At 36.6% G+C, this 20,477-nt stretch overlaps 1 protein-coding gene across 1 annotated transcript in view; it reads left to right on the top strand.

The window, feature by feature from the left end:
• Positions 1 to 20,477, top strand: part of USH2A (usherin) — a 377,385-nt gene that overhangs the window by 266,861 nt on the left and 90,047 nt on the right. Inside the window, exons 43-47 of the mRNA XM_085219239.1 lie at positions 593 to 756; positions 2,757 to 2,966; positions 4,316 to 4,518; positions 6,322 to 6,434; positions 13,140 to 13,332. Coding sequence (XP_085075365.1) covers positions 593 to 756; positions 2,757 to 2,966; positions 4,316 to 4,518; positions 6,322 to 6,434; positions 13,140 to 13,332 — 883 coding nt within the window. The remainder of the gene's footprint in view (positions 1 to 592; positions 757 to 2,756; positions 2,967 to 4,315; positions 4,519 to 6,321; positions 6,435 to 13,139; positions 13,333 to 20,477) is intronic.

A 20,477-nucleotide genomic window follows, 5' to 3' on the forward strand; every position in this document is an offset into this window, starting at 1 on the left:
TCATTTGAGTTAGAGAATAAATTATGGAGTGATACTCACTTGATTTACTAAATATACATGTAGTATTTAATAAATCTGTATAAGTTCAGTATAAACAGTTACAAAGAAAATTACTTTATTAAGTGGATTTGTATTATTAGGTGCTTTTTTTCATGTTTTTGCAGTGGCGGATTCCTGACTGCGTGGTGAATCACTTTTACAAATGAGATTCTGCAAGTTAAAATCAATGTGTTTCCCTAAAGAGGAAAAAAGCCTCATTTGATTAAATTCTGATCCAAATTTTGGCAGGATGCCACTACTGTAATTACATATTGAATTGAGCTATAATCTCTCAACACCTCAGAAGCTACAACTATGAAGAAGTGAAATAACGTGCTCTATTCTTGTTACCATGTTAATGGTGCTAAATTATTTCCAAGAATAAGACAGCTCTTACAGAGTCTTCATTGGTGCAAGGCATGCAGCTGCAATTTTCTGAAGAGGGTGGTGGGAAAAAAGAGCAACAAAACTTTGGCGCAGGCAGATGTGTTAAAACAAATGTTTTCTCCATCTGCATTTTTTCTTCCATGTAATTATTTTTAAAATGTCTTAGGTACACAACATACGAGTACAAGCTCATAGTGCACAACGAGGTAGGATATACATCAAGTGAAGAAGTGATAGCTACTACATTAGCAGGATTACCGGAGAAAGGAAGTATCCTCATTGCACGTGCTGTTAATCATACTGCTGTAGAAGTGGAATGGTCAAAACCAAGTAAGTGTGCTTAGTATTTATTCCAGTAACTAGATGTTAACCTGCCATCACTTACGTTGGTCTGCTTTGCTCTCATAGGAAACACAGTCCTTGTCTTGATTTATAATGCAGCTAAGTGTCCTTGAAAGGAGAGGGAAGAAACGGGGGGAAAAATGTGCACATTTTGCTTTCTCAGTCATGTTTGTACTTATTATATAGTATTTCTGCAGAAGGAGAATAGTGAAAGCAAAAAAATTAGGTAATGCAAGCTCATGAGAAATCAATACCATAGCACCCAAAATTCTGTTGTCTTTGTGTTATATTTTATCTCTTTGTATGAAAATCTACATGCACGTTCCTTCAAGATGAGAGGATTCACTTTCTCTCTCCTTTTACCCTGCATCTTAAAATGGATTTAGCCAATTTCTCTAGTTAGTTAGCTAATGCAGCAGAAGGGAATTTCTTCATGACTTACATGCAAATGATTTTATAAGGACTGGGTGGTGAATTGCAACAAATGTAGTGTCTTTATTTTATAATTGCGTGCCTGAAGAAAGCATGCTTATAAAAACTGACAAATGTAATAGATCTGAAGCAGCTCACTGAAGTTTCATTACCTTAGTAATCTAAACCTCTGACCTTCTAGATGTAGGTAATGCAATCTGGTTATTTTCATTCATCCTTTGGATATTTCCTCCATACATATTGGACAAAATATATGTACGTACATACATTTATACATATATATGTATAAATATATATACGTATTTGTGAATGCAGAGTTTAAATGCCAAGGCAGATCTGTTCATTACTGGAAAAACATTAGCATATTTTATTACTTCATATGTTACAATAATCGTATTCCCTATTTTAAATGCTCATGTTTTCTTTTTCCATAGTATTTTAAATAATTTTCTTGTTTTCTTGACAAACTTCAGAGTCCTTAATTTGCTGTTCTCTCTTTCTGCATATTCCAAGAGCTTTCTGACCTTTTTTTAATCTGTGCCACTTAAAATAAAAATAATCTATTGCTCCATTAAGAATTTCTATGACAAAACTGCATATTATGAAATTTACATGTAAGCTTTTGGTTTTCAACAAATTTCTGGCTTTGAATTCTGTCTAGTTATCTGAGTTCTGTTCAGTGGAACAATATGTCATCTAAAGCAGTGTTTCAGTGCTCGAAGATTTATCTTGATTCCCGCTGGAAAAGCAGTTGCAGGACAGATAAAATAAGACTATATCTGAGTTGATAAAATGGAGAAGCAAGGGTTGTCTGGAATTCTTCCTTATCCACCTAGCTCAGACCAATGGATCTCCTTCCATGTGGAGCTAGAAAATAGTAACTGTTGTTTCTTCCTTTCACTGGGGAAGCTACCACTGGGTAAAACACACTTTAGGAAGAAATAATACTTTTTCTTTTTTCCCCTGTAAATATAATTCTTTGAAGGTGTGATGCATTTATATGTAGATGCTCTCATGATTGTTCTAAAGTGACAGCAGTAGAATTCCATTTTCACTGTGGCTAAATGGCCACCTGTGTAGAGTTGAGTGTAACGTTTGTTTCCCATGGCTAAAGTGATGAAACAGGAATACAGTATTCTGCATGTCAGGAAGGGAAAAAAAAAATCGTTATTTCTCGTCTTAAGCTAGTAGCATAGCGCAAGGTTTAACTGTCTGCGTTCTGTCCGGACAAAAGACATTGTTTTGCAGTGGTGAAATGCAAGGTCCATGCACCATTGCTGGCAGCAGAGTTTCATCACTTAATTTACTTGACATTTAAAGGAAGAAAGCTTTCCCCGTATGGTGATGGGCTGTCAATTATTTTGAGAAATTTGGAAGAGCGTTCTGTGCTTATTGGTGTAGGGTGGAGGACATTAAAGCACTCGATGGAATCTTTGCATAATTTTACAGTAAGGAGGTCTGCAAAAATCTGCTTTTGCCTTCAAGATAAATGTTTTTGATGAGAAACTGTCTGACTGAATATTTCTGTTGTTGTCCCAATGTTTTTCCTTTCTCAGCACTACAAGATTTGCAAGGAGATGTTGAATATTATATCCTCTCCTTGAATTCCACTGCTGATGGAAGATCTCTGAGAATTCAGGCTGATGAAAACTATACAGTCATAGGTGATTTGCAGCCCAACACAGAGTATCAAATATTCTTTCAAGTTTTTAACGGAGCCCACAGCATCAACAGTGAAGTCGTGCACGTGATTACTTCAGATGGAGGTTGGTTAGCAGTGAATGCAACTTGACTTAAACTCTGAGAATGAAATTGATTGATTTTTGTTAGGGTTGAGATCAGTCATCCTTCCATTATAAAATTTCCGGTATAAGAGGAAAAAGGGCTAAAACGCTAAAATGCTTAAGTGCTGGTTGTCATCATGTGGTAGATCAATATCGGGTCCCACTGAGACAGAAGCAAAAGCTCTAATAGCAGATATTAACCCAGTTTGTTCTCATCTTCTCCTACATACATCTGTGTACACTAAGTTTGGAACTGAGTTCCTATCAATAAATGGTGGAATTTAAAAACAATTAATGTTTTTTTTAAAAGATTTGCTCTGTGAAGCGATGTGCTTTTGACATGACAGACATATATGGGGGCCTTTCCTGAGTCACCAGAAACTCTAAGTGTAAGTTCACCCTCCGAGAAAATTACTTTATGAGTCATTTCTATGCCAGTTAGCAAATGCATGTGTGTTAGGAGGTAGGGATGAGGGGAAAAAAAAGTGAATCTAAAATGTGTTTAGAATGGTCTTTCTAATCTTTTTGCTTTATAAAGTCTCATTATAAACATTATAAAATCATTACCTCAGAAGCAAGTGTTCCAGGTCATTAGTAAAGCCCTTTAAATAAGGATTCCATTTCCTTTCTGATGCCAAAGGTCAGCACCTTTTGTTTATAAAATAGAATCGATCACAAGGGCAATTTTTCAACTGGTAAAGATGGGTCCTTATGATAAAAAGAGGACTTTGCATAGTTATTTCTGACATGCTTAGATAATTATGTAATTTAACGCTAAGGAAGGTTTGTTTTTTCTTTTTTTTTTTTTTTTAAATAAGTGTTAGACTTCATCATTACCTATAGTAATCAACATTCAAGGCCATTTACATAATGACAATATTGCATATTGCTTCATCTTGCTTCAGCTATAAGGCTGATAACGTCACGTTCCAGCAGACAAAGTATTTTGATCTCAGGTTTTGCTTTTAAAGCAAAATGCTTTGTTTTTCTGTCTTTTGAAAAGATTGGGATTGGGGGAGACATAAAAATAATGTTTATGTGTTGGCACTGCCGATGGGTGAATAATTTATCATCATATCTCACTGGCCACATACCACTGATGATTGACACTATGCTGGTGGTATAAAGCATTTTACCATCAGCTCTCATGGTTTCTAACTGAGAGTATAATAAGCCAATTTACAGAAGACTACAGACTGTGATAACTTCATCAGAGGAAAGCAGATAAGCAGTGAACCCTTTGCTAAACCTAAATACTAATCTGCATTTGGTTAAACAAGTGCTTTTGCAGAGACAGCTGGAGTTTATTCAGTTTCTTCCTTTATTTCTAGAGCCTGAGGGCATGTTCCCTCCAGAGGTTGTCATCATCAACAGTACAGCTGTACGTGTCATCTGGACATCGCCTTCAAACCCGAATGGTGTTGTCACAGAGTACTCTATCTATGTAAACAATAAGCAGTACAAGACTGGAATGAACGAGCCTGGGTCCTTTCTTTTAGCAGATCTGTCTCCATTCACTGTATACGATATACAGGTTAGAATATCTTCTTTGTCTTACATAGCATACAAGCCGAATTTCATAAATTTCTTTACATACACGGCCATGTATTTGCAGTAGTATTTGTGTACACATATATATACAAGGTATAAATTTATTTTCAGTATATTTTAGGTCTGTGTACTTTTCTCATAACACATATTTCCATTATTTCTTTTTTCAAACCATCAAAACTCCATTTACTTTCCACTAAATGCTCTGTGCTACAACATTAGCAAAGCCCCAACATATATTACAAAGAAGCAAAGATTCTACTCCTACTCATTAAAAGAAAATTGCAATTGTTTTAGAAACATCAGGCATGCATAATGTATCAGCACAAAGAAGTAATGATATTGCATTTGTCATTCTTTTATCATTTTTTTCTCCTCATTCTTCTGAGGATGGAGCAGTCTTGATCTCTCAAATCATAGTATTAGTTCTTATGCTGTTAATAAGTACAATGTTTTTTTCTATATTTTTCCACTTTATCTTTGTCTCTCTAGACAGAAAAAATACGATATGCAGTAGAAATACATATTTTTTTTTTTCTATCCTTGAATTGCACTAATGTGTTCAAAAATACAGTTTGACATTTAATTGTAATTATTTCTGTCTATTTTCTTCAGGAATAGCTTTCTTTATATTTTAGGAAGACTTTGTAGTAGCCATGTGCAGTTTGTTCTGAAAAATTTCCGTCCAGTTACTACATGCCGTAAATAAACATCACAGGCAGGCGTACTGTAACAGATTTCTATGTTGCAGCCCCTCTGAAACAGCAAACCTCCATCCATGAATACACATATGACTTTCTGAATGCTGCCTGGAAACGCATTTGTCTTTTCTCAATAACAATGCAAATTCAGTGTACTGCCTCACTTGTAGACCCTCTCTAATAATTTACCATGGCCACTTTCTGCCACTTGTGATAATTATTATTTCTTTTACACTTTCTTAGTTTTTATACTGGACTTACATTTTTATCAATGTGATAGGTAATATCAAAATAAGCTTAAGCTATTTTATTTTTTTTTTTTTTTTCCTTTGGGTTCCTCTTGTTCTGGAAGCAGTATTATCATGGATACACATGCATCTCACTGGTAATCTTCCTGCATTCCTGCATTTTTTTTTTATTTTTTTTTTCTTCTTGTATTTTGAACAGTCTCTGTGTTGCCAATACAGAAACACTGTCACTACCCTTCTCTTGCTCTTTCAGTTTGCTTCTGCTTAGTTTCATTCCAAGAACCGGAAGGAACAAGTTTTAATTTTGGTGAGATATTTAATAACCAAGTGTATGTTTGCATTTTTATCTTTAGCCTAATTTTCCAACTTAGATGTGAAGAAATAGAAGATACTACGGAAAATTATCTTTAATTTTATTTCAGAATGTGTGGTAGGTATAGCAAAATGAAATGGATTACTCAAGAACCAAAATCAAACTATACTGGCTATTGTGTTCCTATTCCATTACAGATGGAGATTTTTTTCAATATTATTTATGAGATTCTGCTTATATATAGACAATAACAAATTCACTGCAACACTATTAGTGATAATTTAATAGAGAATAGTACTAGAGTTCAGAGGTCTGCATGTTTTTTTTCCAAATGGGGTGGGAAAATGTGATAAAGCATTGTATATTTCTGATATACTTATCTCAAAGTTGCTGTATTTTCTTGGCTATATGGAATTTTAAGTAGAAAATAAGAAAATTTGGAGTGACAAAAGAAATCTGAATGATTGGCAGAGTTAAATAATTTCTGCAGCTGAGTAATTGAAACTCATGTTCTTCTTCATCAGATTGAAGCCTGCACTATCTATGCCTGTGTGAGAAGCAATGGGACTCAGATTACAACTGTGGAAGATGAGCCAGAGCAGCTGTCAGCCCCCGTTATTCATGTAATTGGCTCAAGGTACTGTGCTAAGAGTGGTCTGCATATATCAGAGCAATTTGTGCCTGGAATGAGGTCCAGAATGGGGACCAATCTCTCAAATGAATAAGGCACATTAAAAAATAACAGTCCACCCATGGTTTTTATTTTTGGTATCAGAGTTTTTGGCCAAATGAGCAGCTGGAGAAATCTCCCCCTTGGTTGGTTGTGTATAGCCATTTGGGTATCACTGTGTTGGGATAATAAATAAGACGTAAGTAGAAGTAGTTAAAAGAAGAAGTGTAGGGGAATGAAAATTATCACATTTTGCTGTCAGTTAGGAAGAGGAAGATTAATGCTCTGGGAGCAATGCGATGCTGATAATGGAAGCTTAGAGTAATTGTGGGTAAAAAGAAGTCACCCATCACAACAGTAAAAATTAGTAAGCTATCTTAACTGGCATACACATCTGTGTCTCCTTGAACCATTGTTTGCAATCTGCATATCCACTGAATCTACAGGCATGGGCTAACTTCTTAACTGTAAAAGGAGTAACTGTTTTGCAATACTTAGGAGACGCCAACTAGTAACATATACAGTGATTCTATGGGAGTTAATATCTTCCAAAGTCAGACTAAAGCAAAGCTTGATAGCACATTTTTCAGTATTACCCGAACAATAAAACAGTTAACCTCCTGCGTGTATTTTATTGTTCCTGTGATTTTATTACACTTCTGGCGGAGTAACATAATAAGCTCATAAGCTCTGTTAGTTTTGTAGAAACAAGAACAACAAAAAATGTAGTTTTTTTGTAAATAACAGAAATATAACAACTGAGCCTTCTGAAATGGCCAGCAGAATGGATTTGCTCCTCCAGGCTCTTAAAGACTTAGTTTGCTGTTTATCATTTCTACGTTTTGTTTGAATTCAGCATTTGTCTTTGTATATGGGTGAAATTAAGCTTGCTATTTTTCTGTCACATATACAGATATAGTCAAAGCTTGTTTGATGATAAGGACTCAATTCAGGATCCCATCTTTTGCCCTTGGCTTTAACTTATGTGTGCCTTTGTCTGTATTGTCTGTACTGCAAACACTTATGCATGTTTCTGCTATTATATATAGACTAAATATGTCATAACACATGAATGCAAAAGGATCAAAAATGCCTTCCTACTTTATAATCTGCTCAGCCAGAAGCAGGCTCTGTTTCTACACTGCCTTTTCCTACATGTCATATTATCATCAGCTGTTCTTATATCCCAAAAGAATACTAACTACTGATCGATTGCCCGGACATGTCTGGCCGTGGCCTACACGTGCCCTGAGTAGTTCATTTATTTGCCACGGTGGATTTGCTAGAGTGGAATTTAATCAATAGCTAATTCATTAATTCTGGTCCTCGAGTATGTAAGGATTGTGCAGTATAAAAATGACTGTCTGGCTTCAGCTTTGATTGAAATATGACAAACACTACAGCTGACAGCTTCAGCAGGTGCTAGGCTGAATATGAATTTTGCTTATTTATCCTCCGTAAGAGAGAAAGGTTGAAGAAAAAAACAGCTTGTGTAGACAAGAGAACATTTTAATGTCATCAGACAGAAGGAAAAAAAGCATTTCTACAGTATAGACTCATGGGATAGCCGAGATTACAATAAAGATCATGCAGTTTATTGTCTTTAATTGGAATCATGGCTTTTTTTCCTCTTCTGAATCAGTTTGGGGGGCTGTATTATTGATGAGGATGCTGTAGGATAATGTCTTTGTAGCATTTGCAAATAATTGTTTTAAAATTTGCCTCAAGGTGCTGCATGACATAAATTATAATTTCAGCCACCAACTTCTTAGAAGTCTTTCTGGTAGCAGCTCCATCTAGACTGCTCTAATGAAGGTTATACCACCAAAACCATTATAAATATCTTGCTTTTCCACCCTTTGCAGTTAATAACTCAGCTTCAGGCTGAAAGTTGGCACAAAAGGTCACAGTCCTGGAATAGTTATTTTATAATGCCAAACTTCAAATAGAAAACAGTATGGAACCCAGTTCTGAAGTCATATTCTAGTTTTTTATCTTCTCTTAGTTATGGTATTTTGGGCTAGAAGGTTGTAGAGGAGTGATACTGACTGTCTTTAAATAGATAGAAATTGCGTAGAAATTGAGTTTATATGTTGTTTTGAGTTAGGACTTCAGGGTTTGTCTCTGTGGACAAGTAGTACATTTTATTGCACAGATTAGAAAGTTCTCTGTATACTCCCTACCTGTGAGTGCTGACTTAAAATTTTTGTGGTGGATTAAGTACTTATCATATGTTGGGAAACAGTTCATTTTGCATTAAAATACTCCTTTCTCTTCCTATTTGTAATCATACAGACGTAGAATGGCCTGGGTTGGAAAGGACCTCAAAGCCACCCAGCCGTGGGCAGAGCTGCTACCCATGAGCTCAAACTATGCAGGGCTCCATCCAACCTGGTCTTAAGACCCTGCGGGGATGGGGCACCACAGCTTCTCTGGGCAATCTGTGCCAGTGCCTCATCGCCCTCTGAGTAAAGAATTTCTATCTAAAATCTAACCAAATATGGGATGCTTCTTTCTTTCCTAATCCTGGTGCATTGTGGTAGACTAGTTCCTGAACTGAGTGAAAAACCCTCGCAGGAATTCTGTTCAGTTCTTAGTTAAAAGGTTGATACTTTGATAATACCACATATTATATGTGGGATAAAAAGGAAAATCCTTCAGAGCTTTAGGTAAGAAAAGAGAGCCCATTATGCATCCTAGAGGAACACTGGTCAGAGTGCAATAGAATGCTCAAGTAAATAAGACTACTGAAAAGAGCTAGGTGCATTCTTCCCTTTTGGTATTCATTATTGTGGAGCTTAGGAAAGTTTCCGTATCAGAAGCTGTTCATGGGTAAATGAGATAAAAAACTGTCTCAAATTAATATGTTTGTAAGAAAGGCTTCAGAAGAAAACTGTAACATGTTGTTGGAATAATGGTATTGGCTCAAGAGTTCTAGAGGAGCTTATATATGAAAGTGCTGAACTACTGCGCTTTGCAGTATGTCTTTCAAATCAATCTTGGTACTGGTGGAATGAAGATGACCATGTAGTGCAGATTCCTCCAAGAGGATTTGGGGAACTAAAACCAGTAAGTCTGATTTTCCATACTTGGAAAACTTGTGGAAATACTGTAAACTTGTAAAATAAGGAATTAATAACTACTTGAATATCCTGGGGAAGATTGTTTTGGAGCCACATCCAGTCATGAAATGATGACAGAGAAAACACCAAGTCATGGCTCTGAAGTATGCTTAGATTAATAGCACTTTGCCTAAAGTGTTCAAAGCAGTGTTTCTTGTGGAGGAAACCTGATTACACTCTCTACGTTGTTAGTAGGAAAAACAAGGCACAGAAAGATTTGCCAAAGCAGTTTTTAATATCAGTAGAAGTGCAAAGCTGTTCATCAGACTTTCTGTACTGTGTAATATTGCTTCTCTAATAACTTCAGCACTGCAACTCATGATACAAGAAATAGTTAACTACTTTGCAGTAATGTTGAAATGATTGTGTAGTATGCGTGAACTCATGATGAGGAGAGTATTTGATCCATAGGTCATTAATAATATCAGTGCTCCCTGTCTTAAGAATGTTGAATGAATCTTGTGTTTCTTTTGTGGGTTGGAAGGGACATTAAAGCCCCCCGAGCCTCAATCCCCTGCCATGTCCATGGACACCACACTCCAACTCAGGCTGCCCAGGACCTTGAGCATCTCCAGGGATGGGGCGCCACAGCTTCTCTGGGCAGCCTTGGCACTCTTGTTGTAAAGGATTTCCTTATATCTGTTCTAAACCTACCCTCTTTTAGTTTAAAACTGTTACCCCTTGTCCTGCCCTCATTTATCAAAAGATATTTAAAATGTAAAGCAAAACTCTGGAATACTAATATTTTTCATGGTTTTATACATATATACACACACTCTCAGAAATGTCAGACTGGATCCTCTTCACATGTTTTGAGTTTGGTCCGCTGAACCAAAAGCAAAACTTTGTGGGTCGGTTTGAAATTGTTCTTTATCTTCTAAAACTGCTCTAGCATCTCGTTAGCATTACAGCCTGAAACAGCTCTTGTGTGAATCAAGTTCAGCTGTATTTTCTGTGGGCATCGTACATGGTACAGTGAGTTGCACACTGAAGTGCCCGTCATGTCCCAGACAGCCTGCACCTGCTTGAGAAGGTTCTCGATTCAGGCTGGGGTGTTTCTTCAGACAGCATATGTCAAAAAGTTGAAACTAATTCATTCATTTCACTTCCATGAAAACCTTGATGATTTTTTTTAATTGCACCATAGATTGTTCTTGCTCTGATGCTTTCAAAACCACCTCAATTTGTCATGGGTGGTGAACATCAGGAGAAGTGGATGTGTCTGTAAGGAGCTTACCTGTCTTGTGAGAACATGCCTTTGTGGCTCTATTGAAACGTCATACTGGGTTTTACCCTTTCAATCACACTATGCAATGAACCCCCGTGTCAGGATTTACTGGGACAGCTGTAGTTTTGTATGATACTAAGATATGCCCACACCAAATGTGCATCTATGAATTGAATAAAGTGATTGTTTGTTAAATGAATATATGTTGAACTCTGCAGAAAAGGTAAAATATTAAAATCTTCGTATGAATTCTTGGGCCTGGTTTGAAATTTTTTAGAAACTTGAAAACTGCAAAAACTGGCACGGTGCTTCTGTAAGATACTCTCAAGGGTCTGAATGAACCTGCAGAAAGCAGATGATTCAAAGATATAACTGGAAGTGCTCGCTTTGCTCCTGTGATCTGCGCTGCACAAAGACCAGCAGAGAGCTACAGTGGCATTTATGAAGGTTGAAGCACTTCTCTTCTTTACCCTTTTTTTAATTTTTCTGAGTTTTTTACAACATATTTTCTTGCTTTTATGTTTTCAAGTTAAATCTTATAACATTTGAATGTAAACATTTCAGCATATGTGCACACATGCAAGTGTGTGTTCATGTCCCTGTGTTAGAATCATACAATCATTTGAGTTGGAAGGGACCCTTAAATGCCATCTAGTCCATCTCCCCTGCACTGAATAGGGGCACCTACAGCAGATCAGGTTGCTCAGAGCCTTTCCCAGCCTGACCTTGGGTGTCTCCAGGGATGAGGCATCCACCGCTTCCTTGGGCAACCTGTGCCAGTGCCTCACCACCCTGACTGTAAAGAACTTCTTCCTTATACTCAATCTAAATCTCTTCTCTTAATGAAATCAAACCAGCTATGTATGGAATACAGAATTAAATCTGTGGTTCAGATCAAAATCCTGAAGTGAAAATGGTGCCTCTGCAAGCCACCTTTGAAGTAATTCTTTCACAGGTGACATTAATTCATGTTCTGAAAGGCTTGTTGCAGTGTGTATTCTTCTGTTTATATCTTACAGAAGTGAAGTAATAGTTCAGTTCTTTTTATTCTGTTAAGATGTTAACGTTTATCTCAGCAGCTGCTGTTTTGTGGTAATATTTTCACTTCATATTAATGCTAATTTATCATGTTACTGGCATGCAGACAAGTGTCTGTGTTATTGGGACATGGAGATTAAAAAGAGATATTTGGAGCCTGAGTATATACTGTACAGTGTTAGAAGTCCACCTATTGATCTACATGTAGCATTGGAACCTCCTCCTCTCTAGCCAAAGAAAAACGTCATAGTGAAAGACATTCCTGTTTTATGCAACGCTCCAGATTATGCTAGAAATGATTTTTTCATTTGAAATATTTGTGTAAAATGTGTACGTTATAAAAGACAGAGAAAAATTTATGTTTTAAATGTCCTTTTTGAGACATATTGTAATATTAAATGAGATTTTGGAGCTAGCACCTGCACATTTTCAGTAATGATAAGCCTACTACAGCTCAACAGGATTCTTCCCTAAGATACTTAAATTGATGATGGCTTGATATCAAACTTGAAATCAAGAACAGGATTTTTACAATCTTCTGTGGGTAGCTGCAGACCTACTTTTCTTCTCATAGTCAGAATTCTTGAGTTTCACTTATTATAAACGCTTGCTTTTTTACTTTTAATTGTGTCGATTAAAATATTTAAGCACAGAAGAGAACTGCTGTTTGTAATGTTGTGATGAATTCTTTCTTTTATGTGTTAAAGTTTCAGAGCAGCACTAGTTTTTTCCTTTTTTCCTTTTTTTTTTTTTTTTTTTTTTTTTTGAGTAGTGAAAAGGCAAATTGAGTGCAAATCTCTTCTTAATGGTGACTGAACAGCTGCACTGGTTATAGTTCATAGCCTAGGGGTGGTTTTCAGTTTCTCAGCTGCCTGTCCCACCACACCAGGGATGGAATGGTTACTCCAGCCCTGACAACAGTTCATGTACACAACCGTTCATGCTAGAGCACCAAGAAAGCATGATGAATCCTTTATTTTACCAGTTAACTGAAATGTTTAGAATGCTAGGAAGAGTTTATTACATTTTCAGAAGCATGAAAGGAATGTGTTTTAAATAGCCATTTTTAAAGGCCTTGGTTGTGTGAGCAGTTAATTGAGTTTTGACAAGTATTGATGCTTTTGCATCTTTTGGACATTAAAGAAGGTGTGAAATGTATCTACACCATCCAGATGAATGTTTTGGATATGTGAAATAGTATAAATTGGAACTACATGCTAAGTATCTGCAGAAACATAAATACTTGAAATAATTTAACATATGCTAATTTTCTGCTTTTCACAGATCTCTTCAAATTAACTGGATTTCGCCTGGACAGCCAAATGGTATTATCCTAGGATATGAAGTCTTACGTAAAGCATTTAAGAGGTGTACTCCAGCAGCGAGAAGCAGCAGAAGTAGTGGAATGTGCATTCCTCTTGAATGTAAGAAGCATGAAAATGTCTGTGGAGAAGTGTGTTATCATCCAGAGATGAAGGTACACGTATATTTTTAAGTTAGTGATATATGGAAGAATTATGCTTTTAGAAACAAGTGTGTAAACCTCTTTATCTCTCAGAAGAAGTGGATGATTCTGTTTCTTCTAACATTGTAAAAATGAAACTCTGATATGTCTTGAAGTGTGTTTAAAATCATGTGTGGATGTTTGAGCTTAGTATGGGGACAGTTGTGTAAATATTTCTGGCAGAATTATCTCAGACATCTGAGGACAAGTGATTGTGTTGTCTGTGATTGCTGACTTTTTCTCCTTTCGGAAGATGTGAACAGGTTAACATTTCTGAAAGTCTTAGGCTGAAGCTGCAGTTTGAAGCAACAGTATAATTTTGAAGCAAATCCACTGCTCACTAGTTTAATGTTACAATGGCTTTAATATATACGAGCTAAACTCTTTGCAGAGGAAACCAAGCTAGGCTGTGTGCTTCAGAAATATTTCAAATGTACCCCATTGCTGGATGGAGACATGTTTCCATCCAGTCCTGTGGACTGCCTCACTTCGCAAACATGCATCCAAAGTTTCTTCCCTTCAGAAAGTTTTGATTAATGTGTATAATGCAGGCATTCATCCCAAGGAGTGAGATTCTATCTAATACCAAGTAAGTCTCACAAACTGAGGAATCTGTCTGCTAACCTCCTGGATATACCGCGTTCATCCCACTGTGCTAAATTATACAGTAGGCATATGCATATACAGAATTTGGTATATATTTTTGCATCTTGCTTGGAACAGTCAGTTTTCAAAGAATCATAGAATCAATAAGGTTGGAAATGACCTCTAAGATCACCAAGTCCAACCACCAACCCATCCCCACCATGCCCATTAACCATGTCCCTCAGTGCCGCATCTCCCTGGTTCTTGAACACCTCCAGGGACGGTAATTCCACTACTTCCCTGGGCAGCCTGTGCCAGCGCCTTGCCACTCTTCTGAGATTTTCCTCAGCCTTACACTATAGACCACATGCTATGAATTGCTACAGGGGGTCCTTTGTCAGTTCAAGTATTCAGGTATTGTGGGGCATATGATGGTACTTGGTACAAATCTTTTATCACACTGGATCACATAAAGGCCATAGGGAAGTTTCTAGGTGCATGCAGAATTTCAAAAACACCAGTAAAAGTATATTCTCTGTATGTGAGGAATCATTTCTCAAACCCTGCTGGCAAATAGCAGTCATTAAAATCGTTTCTTTTGTTGTTTCCCTCCCAACCCCCTACTCTCCCATATTCTTCCTTGGCTGAATGACTAGATTCTCCTATTCAGAAAATCTATTTAGATTCAGCTACAAGTGGGTGGTTATTACATGACAATGATGAGCAGCCCCGAATGAGATCCATTGTGATTTGTCAGATGTATTTTTAAATTATGGCTATTTGCAGGTTAATCTTCATATTAGTTCCTGTTTAGGAGTAGGATCAATAGCATAGCAGAAGTCTGTAATGGTTTTTATTGACAAATGAGGGAGAAATCTCTTAGTTTGAAAGTAAGATTTAATGTAATGAAATAGTGTCCCTATTTGTCAAAAGCATCATCACATGCTCTGTGACTAAGGCAAACAATATGTATTCACAAGATTCCCTGTCAGACAAGACAGTAATTAAGGAAGTGAGTTATCTGGGGGGTTCAGATCAAAATATAAATTATCCCAGCCAACACAACCTTAGCTTTTGCATTCCCTTGAAAGCAGTACTATACTAAATGTATGTATTTCTTAAACCTTGCAAGTAAATTATAGGAAGTTTTTTGTTCTAAATGGTGAATTTACTTATTTCATGCTTTTAGCTTAGTAGACATTTTAATAGATCTTTTAGCGTATGTTTGAGTAAAATTTATATTAGATTAATTTTAAGTCATCTTCTGCATTTTTACTTTTTCAATAATTTTGTAAATTTATGATAACTTTGAGTCCTCAAGAGTGTCAGTTTATTATTATAGGTTCCCAACTTTCAATTTTTTTCTAATGATAGTGGTTTCTGTATACCTGAACTTGTCACTAGCTTTAACTGTGCCATGATGCAATGGAGTATTGCTGTACTCACACAATTGTAAGGAAGTACAAAGAGACATTTATTTGTTCTTTGCACCCAGTAGTCAGAGTTGGGGGTGGCTGGAGGGGTTTATGAATGAGTGCTAATCATTTAGGTAGAAAACGTGTAATAAATGACTAATAGATCCGGAGGAAACTGAATCACTCACTTTTTTTTTTGTAATTTTTGTGAGTGAAGATTGAAACTCCCCTCCTGATACTTTGTCTAGTTTGTGTACCATCAGTGATTTAAAATGTTTGTAATAGAGGTTTCTATAGAGCTCTAGAAATGTCCCTTTCTTTCTTACACTAGTCTGGGGTAGGGGTAGCATTACAGCTTATGTAGCAGCTCTCTCACACTTTTACTGGATTCACTGTCACTCTATACCAGTTACAATGCTGAAGTATTTATGCTACTTCAGCATATATATGTTATCTTTAGATTCAACATTGTACTGGATAGCAGAATAGAAAAGCAATGCTGACCAGTGTGCACTTGTTTGGAAAAGAAAGCCTCTTACCACAATGCCAGATGCTATTTGCCATTCATTAATGATACAGTGAAGTGTGAAGGATGACACTTAAAGTGATGTTCGGATTCAGAACAAGAAAGGGGCATTTTTGTTTGACCAAAAAAAAAAAAGAAATGAAATGATTCTGATATATAGACAGCTCAGTCCCCAACTCTTTTAAAAATAAAACAAAACTCTTGACATGATAACTTGCATTTTCAAGTTTCCTTGGAGATGTGCAAAAAACTTTGTAGGTAAAATGAAGCCAACTCAGCATAGTCTACTGAAAGTTAAGAATCAAATATATTAAAAGCTTATCAGAGTGGGAAATATTTAAGAATACAATACTGCATCTCTCTAGATAAGAGTGCTGTACTAGTATTTCTTTATTTTGCTCTTATGTGTGTACAGCTAAGAAGACTGAAGCCGTGCATTTTCCTGCTGATCAGAAGTGGCAGCACCTTTCTAACCACTTGCAAAGATGACATTCCCTCACTAGGGATGATAACACTACTCCAAGTCTGGAAGATGCTTGTCTTCCCTTAGGAGCTGCCAACAAGTTAGACTGCCTTTAATTGTTATGGTGAATTTTGTGATTGGAACATGTCCTCTTGTAAATGACTGAATTTGGAGCTATCAAATTCATAACTTCTCCTTCTCTCCTATTGAATGAAGAACTCTGTCCTTTTCTGATAGTTGGAAGTTGATTAGGACAGAATAAATTCTCTTGCATGAGTACTACTCTATGAGGCATAATAACTACTAAAAGCAAAACAAAAAACAATGGAGATTATTTTTGTTTTACCTATTGTTCATTTTCTTTACATATGTAAACATCTTTCCACATAAATATCCTTTTTGTACATATTAGATTTGATGGCAGACTAGTCAGTGAAAGTAGGCAATGTACATAGTTCCAGGAGACAAACTGGTTTCAGAATTCTTTTAAAGGAGCTGAACATTTTGCTCCATTCATTTATTGCATCTTGTGTACAAAATACAATGGGTTTAATTTCCAACTTACAATTTCCTTGAATTCAGTGAGGAAAATACTGGGCCTTTAGAAAATACGTACAGTATTTTTTTAAAAACACACACACACACAGACATATATATATATATATATATATGTATATATATGTATGCATATATATAAATAATTTGAAGACATGTCTTGGATTGTTTTTTTCCTGATTTTTCCTTATGGATTTGTCACATCTGCTTGCTATTATAATACACTGTAGAAAAGGAGTGATTTTTTTTTTTTATCATTTCTTGTCCAATTAAGAAATCTCAAAAATACAATCCCCAGTACCTGTACAAATCCAAGTTTTTCAGTAAGGGGAAGACAAGAGTGTGTTCTCACCATGCAGCAAAACAGGATGCAGAGACTTTTCAGCTAATGTTGACTGAATTAGGTACAGCTGAGGAGCATGGTGACATCAGAAAGGCAACACTAATTAGTTGGACAAAGGGTTGCGCTAGCATGCATGTGCCCTGGTTAGGATCCAAGCTAGTATCTCTGCACAGAATTGTGCTGTGTAAATACACCATCTTGCTCAGAGCTATCTTGGGAATCCCTGAAAGAGCAAATGAACCTTTCTGCTAAAAGAGACATCTCTACATGCACATTCCTGATAGTAAGCCTAATAAAGATGAGAAAACATTCCTATTATCCCAAACAAGCCTTGCTCAAATCTGTACCTCTTGTTTCTAGTTGTTATCTATTGTTCTGCTGCAATGTTACAGACTTTGTTGTTCTAACAAGATCTAAGAAAATGGCCTGGCTGGTGTCATTGCCCATGTGCTTGTAATCAGACCTGGATAGATGTATACCTCTTGAGTGCAAAAATAATTGTAAAAGATTGTTGTGTGTAATTGTTCAGAACAGCCAAGAATACTGTCTCATGATAACTTTTGTTGACTGCCAAGAAGGTCCCAATGTCCTGCAGATGCTATTTGCAGTAACCAGTAACCATTTGCAGTAACCAGTAACCATTTGCAAACCACTGTTGTTTGGGTGTTCCCAAGTAATCGCCCATCTCTCCCTGTTTTCAGTTAGGTGTGCTTCATAGCTCTGTTCTGATTGAAATCTAAGGTCAGACATCAGTTTACAGAGTACATAGCATGGGATATGCAGGGATGTATTTTTGTTAACAAGGCAATGTAACCCAGCTTCATTCGTCAGGAAGCATAACCTGACTTTGGTGGGGAAGGCCTGCCTTCCTTCCTTGTCCGTGTAGCTCTGAACTTTCCTTCTGTTGTCACTGGCATCTCTGGGTGAGCACTGAAAATAATGAGACAGGTACAATAAAAATGTAATTAAAGTAGTGGTGCAAGGGCTAATAATTTCCATACTCATTGGATCAGGGTTGTGAACGTCAACAATTAAAAGAGTCCTGACAGAAGGTGTTAATACAGCTTCAGAACTTTTTATTGTCAGTAGCAAGAAGCTATATAAATCTACAGTTAGTGAACTAATCAAATGTAACTAGTAATAATAGGCTTACCTCTTCACTCACCATATTAACATGTGCCACTTGTTAAAAAATTTTCTCTTTAAGTACAGGAGGAGCAAAATAGTGGCTTGATAGCTAGCTTGATAAATGTGATTTCCAGGAGAGAGAATGAACACATCTAAACACTGATGAAGGATATTGTGTCAATATTTATGTAAAACTGACTGTTAATGCTAGCGATTTTGTGAAGTCTTTTCTTTCAGGCTTAGAGAACCTTTGAAAAGAGAACACTTCATATGCAGTGTGTTTTGTAACATACCTGAAAGTCAGGAAATGAAATTCATTTTAGTAAGATAATATTTAGTGATTTGTAACAGAACAGCAGTAATTTCTGTTCAAGGATTTTTGATCTAAGGCTGTACCAATTACTGAAAGAAAACAGCAGTTTCAGAAACAGATGAATATGTTAGGGGGAAAAAAAAGTGTTTATATAGATTCTGGGATAATTTAAGAAAGAATGAGCTTTGCTAATTTAAAATATTCTCTCACATGAGAACATGATGGGTCAATCATTTCTCTGGTGTTTGCTCCACTGGCAAAAATTTTTAATGAACTCTACTAGCTAATAAGAATTCCTTAGAGTGTTTTGTGAATTGCTATTTCACAAAGTGGCTTTGGCAGCAAGCGTTTGACAGGAAGGATAAACATGGCTGCCTAGCACATCTGTTTATTTGAGTAAATCAGTCCTAGCTTAACTGGCATGTGTCCATAAGGTTAGATAACATGCTTCAGCAAAGTCTTCAGCAAGTAGAGGGATTGAGGATGACAAAATTTTTATAAAACCTAGTTACATAGGTAAATTTGGAATATTTTTACATATTCTTAAGAATAATTAAGAAAAAAAAAGGAATTGTGCCTTCATATCTGTTTACTCTGCCGTAGAGTCTTAGTTAATCAGGTTTTTTTCAGATATCATAATAATCCTTTCTTATGCCTAGCCATGCCCAGTTCCAGCACTCCTGGGTCACAGTCCCTCCACATGCTTGGATGGGAAGATGTCTATAGGATTGATTTAGGAGTAACTCAGTCTACCAATACTTTTAAGGGCTCCCATGATAGCTCAGGACAAGCATCTTATTTCATCTCCACAGGTAACAGACATCTTCTAGTTAGCAAGATACATCAAGCATTCAACTCCATTTATGAGAGTGAGATCTCAGACTTGCCTAAAATGTTGGTGTCACTGTACCTGGTTGCCACCAGGGTTCTGATTCCAAGTACAGTTACACCATCCAGTGGGGACTGTCATTTTGAGATCTAAGAGGATGAGATAATAATAACCTTTTGCCTCTATAGCTTTCAATCCATCTGCTTTTCTTCTTTGTCTATGACATAATTTTAGCATTACTTGAATGCATTTTATTTTATAGATTGATAATGCAGAATCCTTGGGCTGAATATCAATGCAAATAGGAACTATCTTTACAGAACTGCCAAAAAAGTGTTACTAACAATTTACAGCTGACTGCAGAGGATGTTATGGAGCTACATAATAATATCATCAACTACGTCAATTGGTAATGCCAGAGGAGAGTCTGAATTTGTTTTAGAGCTGACTGGACCCCTTTTTAGAAGCTGACTACAGGGGTACTGAGGAATACTGAGGATCTTAAATCATTTTTAACAATAATAAGTATCTGCTGAAAGTACTGGAACAAACCTAGCTGTTCAGCTGGGGATATTTTCAGGGAATTCAGGAAGAAGAGAAGAAGCACCAATAAAAACAGAAATAATGTTCCAATCAGAGTTCTTTGGAGTTACCACTGAAGCGGCCTTTCCAGTGTGAAATATGCACAGCAGCTGTTTCTACTGAGTATTCGTAAGACTAGAACTGTCTCCATGAAAGTGGAATGGCTGCTCAAGCATTTGAGCCAAGGTAATGCCAAGAATGTGCAAGTCTCTTCATCTGTAAAGACAGAAAGACTGCAAGTAAAATTTGAAGGGTTCCCATCATTGGGAACCAGGGGTGACAAATGAAATCCATGAAAAGAGGCAGAGAAATTAGACTCAAAGGATCACAGAGGGAGGCACAATCCCAGAGGGCATGCAAGTTGGGACAAGGAATATGT

Source organism: Meleagris gallopavo, chromosome 2, assembly GCF_905368555.1.
Source record: "Meleagris gallopavo chromosome 2, MGAL_WU_HG_1.1, whole genome shotgun sequence".
NCBI classification, from domain to species: Eukaryota; Metazoa; Chordata; class Aves; order Galliformes; family Phasianidae; genus Meleagris; species Meleagris gallopavo.